This window comes from Mauremys mutica, chromosome 13 (genome assembly GCF_020497125.1).
Source record: "Mauremys mutica isolate MM-2020 ecotype Southern chromosome 13, ASM2049712v1, whole genome shotgun sequence".
In the NCBI taxonomy this organism is placed as follows: domain Eukaryota; kingdom Metazoa; phylum Chordata; order Testudines; family Geoemydidae; genus Mauremys; species Mauremys mutica.
This window is the reverse complement of record NC_059084.1, coordinates 33,022,249-33,042,662: the sequence shown is the minus strand read 5'-3', so window position 1 is coordinate 33,042,662 and position 20,414 is coordinate 33,022,249. Positions and strand designations below refer to the sequence as shown.

Below are 20,414 nucleotides of genomic sequence, written 5' to 3'. Positions count from 1 at the left end.
TCACCCTGGCATTTGCTCCTGATCCCAGCTGCACAGTGGCATATCGCCATCTCTCCTGCTGCTGGTGTTTTTATTTCTAGGGGTGGTGGGGATTGGATGAACAAACTGCTCCTCTTAGGTCTCCAAACATATGAGCAATATCTAATTTGAACCTGGCACTCTGAAGATCAGATGATACTTCAATTTGCTTGTTTGCTTTCCCCACAGGATACAGGAAGGCTATTGCATGCTTTAACCTCTGGCTCCTCCACTATTCTTCTGTCATATTTCAGGAGCAAGAGCTAGTGGTCACCAAGGATTCCTGGCAACAGATTGGCCTGGAGGCTCAGCGGCAATTGAACGAGGTGCAAAAATTATCCAACCAGAAGATACTGGAGGCTGCTCATATCCAGAAGATGTTAGAGGGGGAGAGGAGTCGACGGGAGGAGGCAGAGTGTCAGAACACAGAGCTCCAGGCCACACTCAGAGCCCTGGAGGGGGAGAGGAGCCAATGGGAGGAAGTGGAGCGTCAGAACACAGAGCTCCGGGCCACGGTCGGAGCGTTGGAGGAGGAGAGGAGCCAACGGGAGGAGGCGGAGCGTCAGAACACAGAGCTCTGGGCCACCGTTGGAGCCCTGGAGGGGGAGAGGAGCCAATGGGAGGAAGTGGAGCGTCAGAACACAGAGCTCCGGGCCACGGTAGGAGCCCTGGAGGGGGAGAGGAGCCGACGGGAGGAGGTGGAGCGTCAGAACACAGAGCTCCGGGCCATGGTCGGAGCCCTGGAGGGGGAGAGGAGCCAACGGGAGGAAGTGGAGCGTCAGAACAGAGAGCTCCGGGCCACGGTCGGAGCCCTGGAGGGGGAGAGGAGCCGACAGGAGGAGGCGGAGCGTCAGAACACAGTGCTCCGGGCCACGGTCGGAGCCCTGGAGGGGGAGAGGAGCCGACGGGAGGAGGTGGAGCGTCAGAACACAGAGCTCCAGGCCACAGTCGGAGCCCTGGAGGGGGAGAGGAGCCGACGGGAGGAGGCGGAGCGTCAGAACAGAGAGCTCCGGGCCACAATCGGAGCCCTGGAGGGGGAGAGGAGCCGATGGGAGGAATTGGAGCGTCAGAACACAGAGCTCCAGGCCACGCTCAGAGCCCTGGAGGGGGAGAGGAGCCGATGGGAGGAAGTGGAGCGTCAGAACACAGAGCTCCAGGCCAGGCTCAGAGCCCTGGAGGGGGAGAGGAGCCGATGGGAGGAAGTGGAGTGTCAGAACACAGAGCTCCAGGCCACGCTCAGAGCCCTGGATGGGGAGAGGAGCCGATGGGAGGAGGTGGAGCGTCAGAACACAGAGCTCCAGGCCACAGTTGGAGCCCTGGAGGGGGACAGAAGCCAATGGGAGGAGGTGGAGCGTCAGAACACAGAGCTCCGGGCCATGGTCGGAGCCCTGGAGGGGGAGAGGAGCCAACGGGAGGAGGCGGAGCGTCAGAACAGAGAGCTCCAGGCCACAATCAGAGCCCTGGAGGGGGAGAGGAGCCGATGGGAGGAATTGGAGCGTCAGAACACAGAGCTCCAGGCCAGGCTCAGAGCCCTGGAGGGGGAGAGGAGCCGATGGGAGGAGGTGGAGCGTCAAAACACAGAGCTCCGGGCCATGGTCGGAGCCCTAGAGGGGGAGAGGAGCAGACGGGAGGAGGCGGAGCGTCAGAACAGAGAGCTCCAGGCCACTATCGGAGCCCTGGAGCGGGAGAGGAGCCGATGGGAGGAAGTGGAGCGTCAGAACACAGAGCTCCAGGCCACAGTTGGAGCCCTGGAGGGGGAGAGGAGCCGATGGGAGGAGGTAGAGCGTCAGAACACAGAGCTCCAGGCCACAATCGGAGCCCTGGAGGGGGAGAGGAGCCGATGGGAGGAGGTGAAGCGTCAGAACACAGAGCTTCAGGCCACAGTCGGAGCCCTGGAGGGGGAGAGGAGCCGATGGGAGGAGGCAGAGCGTCAGAACACAGAGCTCCAGGCCACTCTCAGAGCCCTGGAGGGTGAAAGAGCCAGGTGTGCAGAAATCAAGTGTGATATGGGCTAGATATTTTGTTTTCAATCTTAACTGATTCCTGCTTTCCGGTCTGTGCACATGCAAGCTAATCTGGGAGCATCTCCCAAAGCTCTGAGGTCTGGGCGCAATTAGGGGCCTGCTCTTACGTTCTCCCACTGGGGTGCCTGGACTGCACTGTGCAGTAGCCTGTCAGTTTCCTTCTGACAGCAGGCAGCAAAGGTTCTCCTTAGGGACCTAGCTGCAGTTGTACTGGCATTGCCTTGGTTGCCTCCTGGAGACTGCTGGATTTCTCACAGTTCAGCATAATTAGCCAATTCCTTTACCCAGCTGGTTGCCCTTAATGACATTTCAAATGTCTGAGTGCCTTGTATGGAACATCCTTAGGGGGTCGCGAGGTTATTACATGAGGGGTCATGAGCTGTCAGCCTCCACCCTAAACCCCACTTTGCCTCCAATATTTATAATAGTGATAAATATATTAAACAGTGTTTTTAATGTATAAGGGGGGGATTGCACTCAGAGGCTTGCTGTGTGAAAGGGGTCACCAGTACACAAGTTTGAGCACCACTGATCTAGAACATCATGAATGGCATGGAGAAAGTGAATAGGGAAGTGTTTACATTTTCATATAACACACGAACCAGGAGGCACCTGATGAAATTAACAGGCAGCAGGTTTAAAGCAAACGAAAGGAAGTACTTCACATAACACAGTCAATCTGCAGAACTTGTTGCCAGCGGAAGTATAACTGGGTTAAAAAAAGAACGAGGTAAGTTCCTGGAACATAGGTCCATCAGTGGCTACTAGCCAAGATGATCAGGGATTCAACCCAATGCTCTGGGTGTTCATAAACCTGTGAGTGCCAGAAGCTGGGACTGGCTGACAGGGATGGCTCTCCTGATAATTTCTCTTGTTCTGTTCATTCCGTCTGAAGCACCTGCCATTGGCCACGTGAAAAGACAGGATGCTGGGCTAGATGGACCCCTATTGTGGTGCTGTCAGGCTTAGAGAGAGTCTCCCTGCCTTTGTCACAGAGCTGCCAGGATTACAGAGCCCGCCCCCCCATCACATTGCCATCAGAGCGTCACTCCTCCCCATTCCAGGCACTGAGCCGCCAGGATTACAGAGCCCTCCCTCCCCCATCACATTGCCATCAGAGCGTCACCCCTCCCCCATTCCAGGCACTGAGCCGCCAGGATTATAGAGCCCCCCCCGATCACATTGCCATCAGAGCATCACCCCTCCCCCATTCCAGCACTGTGCTGCCAGGATTATAGAGCCCCCCCTATCACATTGCCATCAGCGTCACCCCTCCTGCATTCCAGGCACTGAGCCGCCAGGATTATAGAGCCCCCCCCGATCACATTGCCATCAGAGTGTCACCCCTCCCCATTCCAGGCACTGAGCTGCCAGGATTATAGAGCCCTCCCCCCCCATCACATTGCCATCAGAGCGTCATCCCTCCCCCATTCCAGCACTGTGCCACCAGGATTATAGAGCCCTCCCCCCCATCACATTGCCATCAGAGCGTCACCCCTCCCCCATTCCAGCACTGTGCCGCCAGGATTATAGAGCCCTCCCCCCCATCACATTGCCATCAGAGCGTCACCCCTCCCCCATTCCAGCACTGTGCCGCCAGGATTATAGAGCCCCCCCCCATCACATTGCCATCAGAGCGTCACCCCTCCCCCATTCCAGCACTGTGCCGCCAGGATTATAGAGCCCCCCCCATCACACTGCCATCAGCGTCACCCCTCCTGCATTCCAGGCTCTGAGCCGCTAGGATTACAGAGCCCCCCCCATCACATTGCCATCAGAGCGTCACCCCCCCCCCCATTCCAGGCACTGAGCCGCCAGGATTACAGAGCTCCGCCCCATCGCATTGCCATCGGAGCATCACCCCTCCCCATTCCAGGCACTGAGCTGCCAAGGGATAGCTCAGTGGTTTGAGCATTGGCCTGCTAAACCCAGGGTTGTGAGCTCAATCCTTGAGGGGATAATTTAGGGATTTGGTCCTGCTTTGAGCAGAGGGTTGGACTAGATGATCTACTGAGGTCCCTTCCAACCCTAATAATCTATGGTTCTAAGATTATAGACCCCCCCCCCCATCACACTGCCATCAGTGTCACTCCTCCTCCATTCCAGGCACTGAGCTGCCAGTATTATAGAGCCCCCCCCGCATCACATTGCCATCAGAGCATCACCCCTCCCCCATTCCAGGCACTGAGCTGCTAGGTAGCTTTCACTCCGTGCATCTGAAGAAGTGGGTTTTTTACCCACGAAAGCTTATGCCCAAATAAATCTGTTAGTCTTTAAGGTGCCACCAGACTCCTTGTTGTTCTTGCCAGGATTACTGAGTCCCTTCTCTCTTTCAGCCTTGCTCTGACCCTGGAGGGGAAGGAGCTGAGACTCAGGACCTTCCAGGAGAGAGATGATGCCCAGCTGAGTGAGATCATCAGCCTGCAGGCAGCCATTTGCCAAGCTCAGCAGCTCCATTCTGACCACAGAAGAGAGATACAGGAGCTCAACACACAGGTGCCCTGCACACCAGCATTCCCTTCCCCAGCAGCACATCAGCCTTCCCCAGGACCAGCCCCAGCCACTGTACTCTGGTCCCTGCCCCCTCCTTCACTGCTTCCACTCCTGTAACTTCCTCACCTGCTCGCAGCCTTGGAGCTATGGTGCCGAAGCCTGGCTCTGGCTCTGCCCTCCCTACATCTTAACCTCCTGATTGCAGACCCTGAGCCCCAGAGAGAACAGCAGACTCCTGTGGAGCATCTCAAAGCCTCTATTGCAGTTGTTGGCTCCAGGTGGCTGTGCCTACCCCTGCAAAGCACTAACTTCTCTCTCTGCTCCGGGGAGGAGGAAGGGAGCTCAGAGCTGGGAAGGTGGGCGGTCCCAGACACACAGCTTGAGGGACTGACGATCTTGCTGTTCTGCCTCTGTGCTTTTGTCGGGTAGTTCACCTCCACTATGGCATAACTGGCTCCCCCTCAGGAGCCTCTTTCACCCTGTGTGTTTCGTCTGGTTTCTTTCTGACGGTGAGGGCATGGTGGGGCGGGGAGCAACAATCTGTGTTTCCCTGCGGGTGGGGAGCTCCTGGTCCCTGAAGGTCCCGGAGCTTATTTCCAATCTGACCTCTGCACCTCCTCAGTTTTGTGCCTTTGGCTGTAGGAAGATGTCCGCTTGAAAGCAGCTTCCTTCATCAGACTCTCCTCCTCCTCCCTGCCCTTGCAGTATTCGTGCTGAGCCCCGAGGGCCTGTGTTCCTCTTCTCCGCAGGTCCACTCACTCAGGCAGGCAGTGCTAGAGAAAGAGGCTGGTTTAGTGGCCCAGGAGAAGCAGCTGTCACAGGATCTGGAGGAGTCACGGGCGGGTGAACGGCATTTGAGGGATTTGCTGCGGACAGTAGAGGCAGAGGTGTCTCAGCTGCGCCTTAGCCTTTGCAGCACAGAGAGCCGGGCAGAGGCACTGGCTGTGGAGTGCCACCGCGCCAGCAGTGCCCGCTGTGAAGCAGAGTCCCAGCTGGCCAGGCTGCACACCGTTCTGCAGCACACACTGCGTGGCAGCACTCTTGCAAGTGGAGACCTTGTCACATGGAGTGCAGGTGAGTGTGGCTGGTGTCTGTGGCAGTGTGCTAGAGGCTTACCCCCAGAAGGCCATGTGGATCTGTCCCCAGCTGAGAAGGCTTTACAGCCTAGTGGAGGAGACTGGGGTTCCCTTCCTAGCCTGATTTCCTGGCCCATATCGCTTCCCAGTGGCCTTGCTCTGGTTGGGGAAGGCTAGGAACAGTGGGGAACCCTTTACTCTGGCTCTTGGCCCATGAGAAGTCCTCAGTCTCTGACACAGCAATTCTTGGCCCTCCATTCTGGGCGAACAGACAGCATATTACATTTGAAAAGTGTAACACGTTCCAGCCATCTCTGGCCCCCGGAAGGAGTGTCCTTCTACTTCTTCTGGAACTGCTGATCGGGATGGCCTTAGGGCTGGTTAGAGGCTTCCAGGGACTCCAGATCTGCATGGGTGACCTCAGTAGCAGGCGCCATGGATGATGGGTTATACATCTTATGGGATGCCATGCAAGATGCAGGAAGCACTACAAGCCAGAGAGCCCAGAGCTGGTCATCAGCCCACCTGTGCTGCTGATTGCATGGAGTCCCACATGGCACAGTTGCCAGTACTTAGAAATGTCCCCTGGGACATTGCTCCAAGAAGCCCCCAGAAAATTTTGCATGGATTTTGTAAGGATATTTCATTGCAACCTCCCTGTCAACGTATCAAAAACAAGTACTAAGCCTGGGTGGGAGAAATCCAAGTGGGCAGGGCTGTATGGGGATGTGCCAGTGTTTCTCAGAGCTGATGAAATTGCATTGTGTGCTTTACTCCCCTCCCCCATTTTTCTCCAGGGGCCATTTCTCCCTCCCTTGCCAGTGCCTCCAAGAGGTGTCTCTGACATCCCGCCTCCCTCTGCATGTTACTGCCTCCTGAGGGGAGCTGCTGCTGAGGGCTAGTGGTGTGGGAGGAGACTGTCTCTCCTGGCTTAGTGCTGCAGATCACTCCTGTGTGAAGGAAAGCCAGCAGTACCTGTTTTTGATATGTTGACAGAGAGGTTGCACGCCTGGCAATAGCATCTAGTGTGTATAAGAGATTTGCGGCTGGGCCATATTCCAGCCCCATTTGCTGGAACAAACGGAGATGTGGGACACAGAGCAGAAACATGGGGCTGTTGGCAAGCGTGGGCAGCCTTTGTTTCTAAAGCCAGGACGGGCACGGAGGGCAAGCCTATGCCCCCAAAAGCTCACTGCAGAGAGAACTAAGGCAGTGTTTGTGAATGGGGAAGCAACCTCAGCCCCAGTAGCCGTTGGAGAATGCCACATGTGATGTGGCACCAATGGGCAGTCAAGGTAATGTGCAGTGTGTCACCTATTCACTGTCACATCTATGGGACTTGCCCCTGGGAGGTCTCCAAACTCTGCCAGCTTCTCCTACGTGTAAGCAGGGCTCTGTCACTGGCGACCCTTTGGCCAAACACTGATCCCAGGGCTTATATTTCCAGAACAGGACCGTGTTTGTGGGCTTACTGGGCCTCAATCTAAGGCCCTCCCCATAGAGCTCACAGCAGAGAAAGTGGCAACAGCCTTCCGGAACCTGCACCAGGACCTGAGGCAGACTCTGCAAGATCGGGTAACTGCTCTCCTCAGTGCACTCACTTCCCCTGCCCCTCTGCTGAGCTTAGGCAGCAAAATAAGGTGGTGTGGCCGAACTGGCTCTAGTTCCCTGTGTCAGTGCAGCCTAGACCTGCTCCATCATGGGGAGAGGGGAATATCCCCTCTGTAGGGATCCCACTCACTACTACTGCCCCTGTTGGTAATGGCCCTGCCATGTCTGAGTCTATGCCCTAGGCTTCCCCCTCTCTGCTGTCCTGGAACCATGTGTGTGTAGCTTCATACAGCCTCTCCTGCTTTCTCCAGGATGATGCCAGGAACAAGGCTCAGAAGCTGGAGCAAGAGCTGAGCAAAAAGGAGGCCGAGAGGGACTGTTTCAGAGCCCACACTCAAGAGCTGCAGAAGTGGTTGTCCCAAAGCCAGGAAGGTATGGCTGCCCCCCTTCCCACTGTACAGGCCCACTCTGCTTTATCAGCAAGGGAGTGAAGATGGCAGTTGTGGGAGAGGAAGAGCCATCATGAGAGCCCACACAGACTGGCGCTCCTGAATAGATGGTGACTCATTGCAGAGACAGCCTTGGTTCCCTGCAGTGCTCCTTGCAGTGCTTGAAGAGTCCTCTCTTCCCTCCTCCTGCCCTGGGCTAACCTGGGGCATTCCTGAGTAACGGAGGCTTCTCCTCCATTTTCCAGTGCATTAGCTCTATCTCTTCCCCCAGGATCCTTGTGTTATTGCAGTTGTCAATAAATCATGTGCCTCTGCTACCTTCCCCAGTTTTCTACAATCTGCCGCTTCTGCTTCCTTCTCAACCCTCCCCTTCCTAGCCCTGATACAGTCTGAGCACAGGCTGCTGCTGAATCTCCCGCCCTCAGCAAAATGCTTGATGGAGACATTGTCTCTCATCTCCCCAGTCACTTTTCACAAACAGCCCCTCAAACAGATCTCACTTTGGGTCTTGCCCTAGGCTATAGCACAGTAACTACTCCCCTACATGTAGCTAATTATCCTGTCTCTCTTACTCTTCCTCGCTTCCCTCGGCCTCCAGTAGTGTGGACCCCTCCATACCACAGCTATGTGGGCATCTTGGCTTCTCATCTGTCATGGCACCACTCGTACCCACCAAGCACTTGGAATTGTCTGCCTTTCAATGTCATGGATTGTCCCCTGTTCCTGTGTAGTGGGACATAAACTCCCTATCCTCCCGCCCTAGACCAGTCAGTATTTTATAGGCTTCTGTCATGTCCCCTAGGCCTAGTTGAACAGTCTGAGACTTTTCAGTCTCTCTCTATGGCAGAGCCCCTTATTGCCCATCTTGGAACTCTTTCTAATTCTGCAACATCCTTTTGCAACCTTATTGCTCCCTCCTTTGTGGTAGCAGCTCCTCTGCACCCAGACTTGTTCTTGGATGGAGCCCTACGTCAGTTGGTATTCATCCTTTTCCTTTCTATATATTTTCCTTTTGTAATCTTATCCACCTCAGCTCTCACTACTATACTGATGATGCTCACTTGCACCAGTCTGTTGACCTAATCTTATTGACTATGCCTTGTTCACTCCCTCTGCCTCTGAACTCTGGTTTCACCTGAACTTCCTTAAGCCAATACCTCAGACCAAGATACTTCTCTGAGCATAACCCAATCTCCCCATTGTGGGCTGGAGCCTGGGAAGCAAAGGGCAGTTGAATGGAAAGATCATGGCTCTTGCCCAGCATTGTTTGGTTTTGTTTTGGTTCCTCTTCTCCCCCTTCCCCATTGCAGAGATGCGGATGGTAGAAGGGAAGCAGGGCTCACTCCAGGCCACGCTGCAAGAAGAGGTCGTTGCCCTAAAGAAGGAGGTTGTGACGTTGCATGGGGAGGTTGCATCTTTGGAGAGGAGCCTTGAGGGCACCGAGAAGCAAAGAAGGGATGTTGTGGTGAGGCTGGCAGATGGCCCTGAAGCTTTGTTACATAATGGCCATTCAAGGAAAGCCTGGACAGAGCTCTTTTAACACTGCATTCTTGGGAACAACCCTGCCCTGGCCCCAGAGTCACTAAATTGAAAACTCCTGCACAGTGCCATCTCCCATGTCTATTTTCTAATTTCTGGTGCTCCCCTCAAAGTTAGAAGCATGTGTAACCAGACAGAGTGTGCAGACATTGAGCAAGTTTCCCCATCCCTCCTGTAGCCCCTCTGTCATGCCCTGTTATCCAGTCCTAGGCTTCCCATGCAGTGCTGCTGAGCCACCTGGCTGCTGATCCACAGTATCCTCACTATTCCAGTCTGAGTTCCACCCCTAGAGTTCTGCCAATGCATTTCACTTCTCTCCACTCGTACCCCTGCTGTTCCAGGCTTGGGATTTTCATGAGCCACTGGTAATCTTCACACACTGAGGAGACTGCTGTAAGGAAAGAGTGGGTTTCAGTTGGGAGACATAGGCAGGGTTTGTTCACTGTGAATATCAATAGCTGGGCAGGCGTCTGGTGAGCGTGAGAACCCTTTGGTGTGTGTGTGAAGGTGGCTGATATTATGCGACATCTGGACAGACTTCCAGTGAGTTCTGGGGAGCAGGCTGTGGCCATGGTACATACTAGTACTAGCGACCCTGGGAACGCAGGAAGCTAAATTTAGATTTAGGTACTTCCGTACTTGGTAAGTTTTATAAAACATCTAAAAGAGCCTGTCATAGTGTTTAAACAGCACAGCTTCTGCCAAGGAAAACTGTGCCTCATTAATCTATTAGAATTCTGTCATTAAAGTAATAGGTAAAGAAGAACTGGTTGATGTAATTTATTGGAATTTCAAAGTCTTTGACAATGTCCCTCAGAAGGGGATGTAAAGGAAATGGAATAGTCATGGTATGAGAGGCAAAGTATTGTTATGGATCAGAAATTGGTTAAGGTACTGACTCTGCAAAGACTTCCACATATCATAGAATCATAGAACTTAAGATCAGAAGGGACCATTATGATCATCTAGTCTGACCTCCCGCAAGATGCAGGCCACAAAAGCTGACCCACCCACTCCTGAAATAATTCTCTCCCTTGACTCAGCTGTTGAAGTCCCCAAATCCTGATTTAAAGACTTCAAGTAGCAGATAATCCTCCAGCAAGCGACCCCTGCCCCATGCTGCGGAGGAAGGCGAAAAACCTCCAGGGCCACTGCCAATCTACCCTGGAGGAAAATTCCTTCCCGACCCCAAATATTGGAACTACTCACAGCTGTGAAGTTAAGCACTTGCATAAGTATTTGCAGAGTTGGGGCCTAAAAGACAGAAAACAAAGAGAAGGAATGCTTGGTTCACTTTCATAGTTGAAAAAAGTTTAACAGCTGGCTGCCCCAGGGCTCAGTGCTAGGACCAGTGTTGTTTAATATATTAGTTATCTGGAAAAGGTTTTTAAGTATTGAGGAAGCAAAATTTTCAGATAACACAAAATTATTAAGACTAGTGAAGGCTGGAGAAGACTAACTTCAGAAGGACCTAACTAAGTTACACAAATAAGCAGCATGATGGCAAATGAAATTCCATGTTGATAAATGCAAAGAGAATTTTTAAAATAATTGTAATGCCATTCTCTAAATTAATGGAATGCCCTCACCTGTAACACAGTGCTTGATTCAGGACACATGATGAGAATGATTAGAGACTTGGATAAACTTCCATATGAAGAGAAGTTGAAAGGCATGGGACTGTTTATCTTAGCAAGGAGATGAACACAGTACAGTAGGCAGGAGGAAGAGGAAAGGGGTCAATGAGGATAGCTGGAGGGGATTGGAATTAGCCAGACATACTTACAATAGTTTTTCAATACAATTACAATACAGTTTTTCAGGTTAACTTTTGTAATAGTTGTGATAGGATCCCTGGGGTGCAGCCTGGGACCATTGGACCGCTGTGCCCCCTTAACTCTCCAGCCTGAGCTGTCTCCCACAATGCTTTGCTATTGACAAGCAGCAAACCCCTCCAGGCACTGTTATCACTCAGGATAACCATATACAGAGCACCATACCCAGCTATATAGCATGAATGCTCCCAGAGCCACTCATGAATCACACAGAGAAGGGCACCAGCTGAATTCCCCCCAGCTCCCAGCCTGGGTACAACAGGAACATACCACCTTGCGCTGCTCGTCTTCAGCAGTGCAAATGTATTAATTCATTCACCACTTCATCAAAGGCAATTGGATATACACTAGCCTTTGCATATCTGAGCAAATTCACCAGACACTTCAGGCAAACTCACTGGTAAAGATAAAGAGTGACCAAAGAACAAGAAAAATTAGATGGGAGAGAAAAGCCACCCCAACCAGAAGAGTTATTCCATTAAGAGCCACACTTGCAGAATTTGGGTGTCACATCATCCAGGCAGTAGAGCTACAGCCCAGTTCTGAAATGGGAAGAGTTATCTAGATTTATTTTCAAGTCATTTTCTCTCTGTTTCAGCATGAACGGGACATGCTGCAAACAGCTAAGGAGAAACTGGTACGGGAGATGGACCTTCTACAGGAATCAGTCTCTGCCTCTGAGACTCGGGCAAACATAGCAGCAAAGATGAGCCGCTCCCTAGAACAAGAGCTTCAAACAACCCTCTCTGCCCTGAAAATGAAAAGTGAGGAAGCAGAGACTCAACAGGAGGGAATCCAAACATTGCAGAAGGAGGCTGCCTTGGGGAAGGCTTTGCAGGAAAATCTGGATCACCTGACTCTTGCCTTAAGCCAGAGAGATGGAGAAATGGAAACACTGCAAGAACAGATTAGCAAGCTGGAGCAGCAGAGAGAAGTGCAAAGAACAGCTTTAGATCACCTTACTAAAGACCTAGAGGAGAAGGACAGAGAGGTGGAATCCCAACAAGAACAGATTCAGGAACTAGAGAATCAGAGGGAAATGCAGAAGACTGCTCTAGAACGACTGACTTTAAACCTACAGGAGAAAGTAAAGGAAATTAAATTCCAGGAAGAGAAAATCCAGACTCTGGAAGAACATGGAAGATCACAAATGAAAGCTCTGCTGGAGGAGCTCTATCTGATCAAAGCAGACTTGAGGGAAAAAGATTGTGAGCTTATGTCTCAGAGAAAGGTAGCTGAAGAATTGAAAGAGGAGGAGAAAAAGCAGGTGAAGGTTCTGCGCACAAGCCTAGAACACATGAAAGCAATTCTCGGGGACAAAGAGAGTGAGATCGAATCGCAGCGGGAGCAGATAAGGAGTTTCCAGCAGTATGAGGATCAGCGGGAGGAAGAGCTACAGGACCTGCGGGAGAAAGTAAAACAGATGACCCTCACTCTGACTCAGAGAGATCAAGAGCTTGAGTCACAACAAAAGCAAATTCAGAATATTAAGGAAGAGATGGAAATGAAGCTAAAGTCTCTTTGTGAACATCTGGAGCAAACACAAGCAGCCTTAAAAGACAAAGACAGAGAGCTGGAATTCCAAATGCAGCAAATACAGAAACATGAGGAAGAAGCAGAAGGGCAGATGAAGGTTTTACAGAGAGATTTAGAATATGCCAAGGAAGAACTAAAGGAGAGAGATGGAGTGATTAAGTCTCAGAAAGAGCAGATCTGGACACTCCAAAAACAAGAAAGAGAAGTTGAGCAAGAGGTGAAAACTCTTGACCGTCTTGAAGCAATATTAAGGGAGCGAGAGCAAGAAATCGAATCCCTGCAAAAGCAATATGAGGAGTACAAAACAGAGGAGGAGAAGCAGGCAAGAGCCATGCAAGCAAATCTTCAACAAACACAGGTGACTCTGCGGGGGAGAGAGAGGGAAATAGAGGCCCTTGAGGAAGGAATCCATAAGCTTCAGCAGCATGAGGAAGATGCAGTGACACAGACTAAGGCTGTCTTGAAGACACTTGAATATACCAAATCGTCTCTACAAGCCAGAGACCAGGAGATAGAGTATTTGCAAGGGCATGTCAAGGAGCTGTTAGGGCAGAAAGAGCTGGAAGAAAAGTGTGTCAGGAGCTTACAGCAGGATCTAGACAGAATGAGCCAAATAGTGAAGGAGAAGGATGTAGAACTCCTCAAGCAGGCGGAGCAAATTAGCATATACCAGCTTCAAGAAGAAAGAATGCAGGTGGCACTAAAGTCCTGCCAGAACCAAGCAAGTTGTCTAGAGGAAGTTGTAAGAGAGCGAGAGTGGGAGAATGAGACTCTCATTCAACAGCTCCAGCACCGAGAGGAAGAGCAGGAGACCCTGCACCGTCTCCAGCTTACACTGGCTGAGAAGGAGGAGAGACATCACAGAGAGAGAGAGCAGCTTCTAGAAGAAGCCCTGAACAAGACGGAACAGGAGATCAAGGCCCAAGATAAGCGAAAACAATTGGAAGAGGAGGAGGTGAAGGGTCTTCAAGAATGTCTCCAGCATCTCCAGCAGACACTGGCCAAAAAGGATGAGGAGATCAAACACCAGAGAGAGAGAGTCAGGGGCCTGGAGGAGACTCTGAAAGGGAGAGAGCAGGAGCTGAGGACACAGGGTGAGCTCCTGAAGCAGCTCACCTCAGCTCTGCAAAGGAGAGCTGGTGAAGGGGAGACTCTAAAGAACCAAATCCAGAAACTCCTGAGATGGGAGACAGAGGAGGCAGCCAAGAGGAAGGTTCTCCAGGAGAGAGACCAGCAATTGGAAAGGCAGAAGGTGTGGATCCAACAGCTGGAAGAGGAGAAAAAGGTGAAGGATCAGGAACTGGAGCACATGATGGCTGTTCTGAAGCAGACTGAGAGTGTGGAGATAGAATGGAGGGAGAAAGCACAGGCCTTGGCTTTGTCCCTGGCCCAGAGCGAAGCAGCCAGTAGGACCCTGAGGGAGGAAATGGCTGTCCTACAGAGCATGGTATCAGAGCGGGATAAGGATCGGCTTCATCTTCAGGTAGGCAGTTTGGTGGGTGACTTGCATGAAAAGGATGCCTGTCTATTTCTGTCTTAGGAATCCAATGGCACTTTGTTTAGATTCATAGATGTTCAGTCCAGAAGGAACCATTATGATCATCTAATCCAAGATTAAACAACCTTTTTACACCCAAGATCAGTTTTTGAATTTAAGGGCAACTGAGGATCTACCCCACCCCTTCCCCCAAAGCCCCACCCCACTTACTCCATTCCTCCCCCACCCTGGTCACTTGCTCTTCCCCACCCTCACTCACTTTCATTGGGTTGAGGTAGAGGGTTGGGGATTCGGGAAGGGGTGCGGGCTCTGGGCTGGAACTGAGGGGTTTGCAGTGTGGGAGGGGGCTCTGGGCTGAGCCTGGGGCCTGGGGTTGGGGTGCACCAGGGGCTCTGGTCTGGGGCAGAGTGTTGGGGTGCAGGAGGGGGTGGGGGTACTGGCTCTGGGAGGGGGCTCAGTGCTGGGGTTTGGGGTGCGACCTCCCGCCAGGCTGCACTTACCGCTAAGGCAGGCTCCCTGCCTGCCACGGCCCCATGCCACTCGTGGAAGGGGCTAACATACCCCTGTGGCCCCTGGGGGTGATGGGCGGCACGTGGCTCCATGCGCTGCCCCTCTCTGCAAGTACCGCCCCCTCATCTCCCATTGGCCACAGCTCCCTGTTCCCAGCCAATGGGAGCTGCAGGAACAGTGCTTGCTGGCAGGAGCAGTGCGCGGAGGGAGACCCCCGCCTGCAGGGCCGCACTGGCCACTTCTGGGAGCGGCGTGGGGTGGGGCAGGCAGGGAGCCTGTCTTAGCAGTAGCCCTGCTGTGTCGCCGGAGAAGGATTGACCAGTCGATCGCAATCAACCCGTTGGTGACCACTGATCATAGAATCATAGAATATCAGGGTTGGAAGGGACCTCAGGGGGTCATTTAGTCCAAACCCCTGCTCAAAGCAGGACCAATCCCCAACTAAATCATCCCAGCCAGGGCTTTGTCAAGCCTGACCTTAAAAACCTCTAAGGAAGGAGATTCCACCACCTCCCTAGGTAACCCATTCCAGTGCTTCACCACCCTCCTAGTGAAATAGTTTTTCCTAATATCCAACCTCAGCTTCCTCCACTGCAACTTGAGACCATTACTCCTTGTTTTGTCATCTGCTACCACTGAAAATAGCCTAGATCCATCCTCTTTGGAACTCCCTTTCAGGTAGTTGAAAGCAGCTATCAAATCCCCCCTCATTCTTCTCTTCTGCAGACTAAACAATTCCAGTTCCTTCAGCCTCTCCTCATAAGTCATGTGCTCCAGCCCCCTAATCATTTTTGTTGCCCTCCGCTGGACTCTTTCCAATTTTTCCACATCCTTCTTTTAGTGTGGGGCCCAAAACTGGACACACTACTCCAAATGAGGCCTCACCAGTGTCGAATAGAGGGGAATGATCACGTCCCTCGGTCTGCTGGCAATGCCCCCACTTATACAGCCCAAAATGCCATTAGCCTTCTTGGCAACAAGGGCACACTGTTGACTCATCTAGTGTGACCTCCTGCATAGCACAGGCCAGAGAACCTCATCCAGTGTTTTCGGCATTGAACCTGTAGATTCTGGCTGAGCTAGAGGGAAACTTTAAAAAAGTGACCTCCCATTTCAGTGTAAACACTTCAAGTGATGGAGAATCCACTACGTCCCTTGGTAATCTTTCCATTGGTAAATGATCACCCACACTACGGGTGTGAGTGCTTTCAGCTGGTCAGCTCTGCCATGTCCAGGCAGGTTTAGCTGTCACACATCTGGTTGTCTAACAGCTACTAACCACGGACTGCTTACCCACTCCTCTCTGGAGGAAACCAGCCACTTTGGACCAGCCAAGAACCAAGAGTTGTTTGCCCAGGAAGAGGGACAAAGGAGGGAGAAGGAGCAGGTTGAGTGAGTTAAGTGTGGTCTGCAAGAAGCAGGAACGCTGCTGAACTGGGGTCTGTGAGAGGGAGCCCTGGGCTCTGGTCAGACTCAGATGGATTTGGCTGTAGCTTCCCATTCTCTATGCTCACTTAAAGGCTTTCTACGCCATATTACAGACATTTAACAAATCTTCTGTTTTACAGTGCTGTCTGAGAGTCACTCCAGTCTAAAGAGGTTGGGGATGCATTGCTTCCTTTGGGTGTGCAAGTCTCCCTTCAGGGGTCCAGTGCGAGTGGACTCACTGAGGGGACCTCACGGAGTGAGGCAGGCGTGCTGAAGGCTCAGAGGTGTGGTCCCAGGAGGCGATGGAGGCTTAAAGGGCTTAGCCCCACAGAGAGAGTGCAACCCTCGAAGAGGACTGACACACTAAGGGGGGTTCCTCCCAGGAACTGTACGGAGCCAAGGGAAAGAGCACTGGGCCTGTGGTACCATGACAAATGGTAGTGGGGGATGGGTTGGCAGTCCATGGTCATTAGTTGCTAGGCAGCCAGATGTCTGGATCATTGTCTTCTAGGTTCATCATGGATGTGCGGCCCAGGCAGCTAGGCAAAGAGTAATCACCCTTCTCCCACCGTCTGGGTACACATGCAGCAAGTAGGGGAAACTGGGGCACACACGATTCTCATCCAAAGCACTAGGAGAAATTTCCACTTTGTCACAATTGGATAGACCCACACCTTACCAGTCTCCTGGGCTAGGGAACCTATTGCTCTGTGTTTCCTGGGCCTCCTGGTGCATGTGCACCTGCTCTGTGTTCTCAGCACCATAAACTTTTAGCAGTTGGTGCATTGTTCATCCTCTGCCCCCCAGTTTTGATTCAGTGCAGCAGAACCATTCCATCTGCCTCAGAGCAGATATTGCCTTTAGCACTGAAGATGTGGAGAGGATTTCATAACCCTCTTGGAGGTACTCCAAGAAATCCTTAAGTCTGGCACAAGAGCAGCCCACAGTTTCCTAAAGAACAAAGCCTCAAAACAGAAGCTTGGATCAGCCAAAACCACTAAATCTCAGTTCTAGATGAGAGCTCTGCCAGTGCAGACCTAGCCCCATTCGCTAAGCCGAGTCAGGTGGCTTCACCACTGACATGTCCTACGCCATCACCATGAAGGCCAGAGACCCCAAATGTCAGCTCTTTGATGTAGTTCACGTGACTCTTCTTGGGAGTCACCTTGTTCTTCTTCGAGTGATTGCTCCTATGCATTCCAGTTAGGTGTGCGCACCGTGCGTGCACGGCATCTCGGAACTTTTTACCCTAGCAACCCCGGCGGGCCGGCTGGCGCCCCCTGGAGTGGCGCCGCTATGGCGCCCATTATATACCTCAGCCGGCCCGTCCGCTCCTCAGTTCCTTCTTACCGCCCGTGACGGCCAGTTGGAACAGTGGAGTGCTCTCTGTACTCCACAACCCTAGCTCTCGCTACTTTTTGTTGTACATAGTTTGTTTAGTGTTAGTATAGTTAGTTCTGTAGTTAGTTAGTTAGTATTTTAGGTAAGGATAAGGGGGGTATTTCCTCCCTTCCCTTCCCCGGTGCGGGCTCATGCCCAAGGCACCGGGCTTTAAGCCCTGCGCAGCGTGCCAGAGGCCTATGCCGGTTGGTGACCCTCACGGCTCCTGCCTCTGTTGCCTGGGCGAAGGACACCGCACGGACAAGTGTGCGATTTGCTCAGCATTCAAGCCGCGGACCCGTAAGGAGCGAGACATTCGCTTAAAACAGCTCCTTATGGAGGCGTCCCTCCAACCCCCGGCACCGTCCGCGCTGGCACCGAAGGCTTCATCAGTGCAGAGTGCACCCGCGGCACCGAGCCGTTCCGGCACCGCGGCCCCGGTACCTAAGCCGGCGGCTAAGAAGACCCGGCACCGCTCGCTTTCGCCTTCCGCCAAACAACAGCTGGCGAAGGCAGTGGCAAAGGCCCGCACGGAGGACGCCGCGCGAGTAGCAGCGGCCGTGCGTAAAACGTGCCCTGGGCCCTCGACTCCGGCACCGCAAGCGCCGTCGAGTCCGGCACCGCCACGCTCCCCGGCACCGACCGTGGTTGAGCCAAGGCTGCCATCGACGCCGGAGACATTCTCCTCCGCGCGTGAGCTGATCCGGCTCATAGAGGCACCGAGCCTCCGGCCCCCGGCACCGCCGGTGCGGGCTGTCGTCTCAGCGGGGAAGCCAGCCAGAATGACACGGCCCCCCTCTCTGGGCGAACGACACGGAACACGCTCCCGGTCCCGGTCCCGTTCCCGGTCCCGACGCAGGTCGCCGTCGCGTCGTTCGGGATCTCGACGCCGCTCCTCATCACGGCACCGAGCACCATCCCGACGCCGGTCCGAGTCCTGGTACCGCTCCCAATCTCGGTACCGGTCGCACTCCCAGCACCGATCCAGGTCCCGGTCACCGTACCGTCGGTACCGCCGGAGGTCTCCATCCCGGCACCGTTCACGGCACCGCGACTCTCGGAGTCATTCCCGGCACCGCAGATCCCGGTCCCGGTCGAGCTCCCGGCACCGGTCGAGCTCCCGGCACCACGGTAGCCGACGGTCACGATCGCCGTCCCGCCGGCGATACACTTATCGTCCCTCGGCGGCGTCGGCGGAGGGACTCCCGTCTTTAGCGGCTCAATCCCTCGGTGCCTCGGCACCGCCTTGGCCATCCCGCCCAGCATCGGTGGCCTCCGGTGCGGATGATACCACCCACCGTTTGCCGACCCCGCAAGGACTCCATCATGAACAGTGGGACTACTGGGTCCCCTGGGCGCATCACGAGGCGCAGGGCATCCCATTTCCTCTGCGGGATGTGACCACCGGGACCAGGACCCCGAGGCGACAGTTAGCCGCCCGCCTCCCTCTCCTCCGCACGAGCCCTCCGCTCCTACGGACCGCCAATCAGCCACACCGCACGACTCAGCGGAGGCTCAACCAACAGCCCCGCCGCCTGAGCCAATTGTGCAGGGCATATCTTCATCGTCCTCGCCGGACGAGGCGGTGGCAGGTGCTGCGGCCAGCGAACCCCCGCCCATTGACCTTCGGGCCTTCCAGGACCTGCTTCGCCGAGTGGCGACGGCCATGGGTCTCCCCGTCGCAGAGGTCCAAGAGGATGAGGACCCGATCACCAACGTGGTGGGCGCGGATGCTCCTGTCCGAGTGGCGTTGCCCTTTGTGCGGACAATTCAAAAGAACGCCACTACGCTCTGGCAGACCCCCGCTTCCATTCAACCCACAGCACGCGGGGTCGAGTGTAAGTACTCAGCCCCCCCAACGGGCTATGAGTACCTCTACTCCCACCCAACCCCGGACTCCCTGGTCGTTCAATCCGTCAACGACCGCGAGAGGCACGGCCAACCTGCCCCTGCACCCAAGTCCAAGGACGCCCAACGCATGGACCTGCTCGGCCGTAAGGTCTACTCCGCAGGGGGCTTACAAATGCAGATTGCAAACATCATGGTCCTTCTCGCCAGGTACGTCTTTGATATTCTGACGTCCCTGGCGAAGTTCACGGAGCTCCTGCCATCAACATCCCGCCAGGAGTTCTCGGCCTTGCTGGACGAGGGAAAGAAGTCCTCCAGGTCCTCTATCACGGCCGCCCTCGACGCCGCGGACTCCGGGGCTCGGACCTTGGCATCCGGCGTGACGATGAGGCGCATCTCCTGGTGCAGTCCTCCACCCTGCCGCCGGAGGTGCAGTATACCCTCCAGGACCTCCCCTTCGACACCCAGGGTCTGTTTTCCGAAAAGACGGATTCTCGGATCCAGACCCTGAAGGACGGTCGCATTGCCATCCGTACGCTCGAGATGCACACGCCGGCGACGCAGCGCAGGCCCTTCCGGCCGCAACCCTCCCGCTACCAACAGCGCTACCGGCCGTATGTTAACCGGCGACCGGCCCAGAACCGCCGTCGTCCGTCAGGCAATCGGCGGAACCAGGGGCAGGCCTCGTCCAAGGCCCCCCAGGGGGCCAAGCCTGCTTTTTGATGGGACGCTCGAGGACGGCCCATCTCTCTCCCTACCGGATCCTACCCCCTTATTTTACAACCGCCTTTCCCATTTCTTTTCGGCGTGGTCCCAATTAACAACGGACAACTGGGTGCTGCAAACAGTCCAGTCGGGATACCGCCTTCAATTTGTTTCGCCCCCGCCTTCCCACCCACCCTCCCTGTCCCTCTTCAGGGACCCCTCTCACGAGCAAGTCCTCTTACAAGAGGTCCAGACTCTGTTGAGCGTGGGTGCCATAGAAGCAGTGCCTCAAGACAGGCGGGGCAGGGGATTCTACTCCCGTTACTTCCTTATCCCCAAAGCGAAAGGCGGGCTACGTCCTATCCTGGACCTTCGCGAGCTGAACAAGTACCTGCTCAAGCCCAAGTTTCGCATGGTCACCTTGGGGACCATCATTCCCTCTCTGGATCCGGGAGATTGGTTTGCCGCCCTCGACATGAAGGATGCTTACTTCCATGTCGCCATCTATCCCCCTCATCGACGTT

General features: G+C 54.0%; 1 protein-coding gene across 7 annotated transcripts in view; it reads left to right on the top strand.

The window, feature by feature from the left end:
• The window catches only part of CEP250 (centrosomal protein 250), a 153,221-nt gene that overhangs the window by 122,519 nt on the left and 10,288 nt on the right, over window positions 1-20,414 (top strand). For all 7 annotated transcript variants that reach the window (XM_044985125.1, XM_044985126.1, XM_044985124.1 and 4 more), the window contains 7 exons: window positions 273-2,002; window positions 4,379-4,538; window positions 5,285-5,609; window positions 7,059-7,186; window positions 7,474-7,594; window positions 8,922-9,076; window positions 11,584-14,004. In XM_044985125.1, the coding sequence (XP_044841060.1) occupies window positions 273-2,002; window positions 4,379-4,538; window positions 5,285-5,609; window positions 7,059-7,186; window positions 7,474-7,594; window positions 8,922-9,076; window positions 11,584-14,004 (5,040 nt within the window). The remainder of the gene's footprint in view (window positions 1-272; window positions 2,003-4,378; window positions 4,539-5,284; window positions 5,610-7,058; window positions 7,187-7,473; window positions 7,595-8,921; window positions 9,077-11,583; window positions 14,005-20,414) is intronic.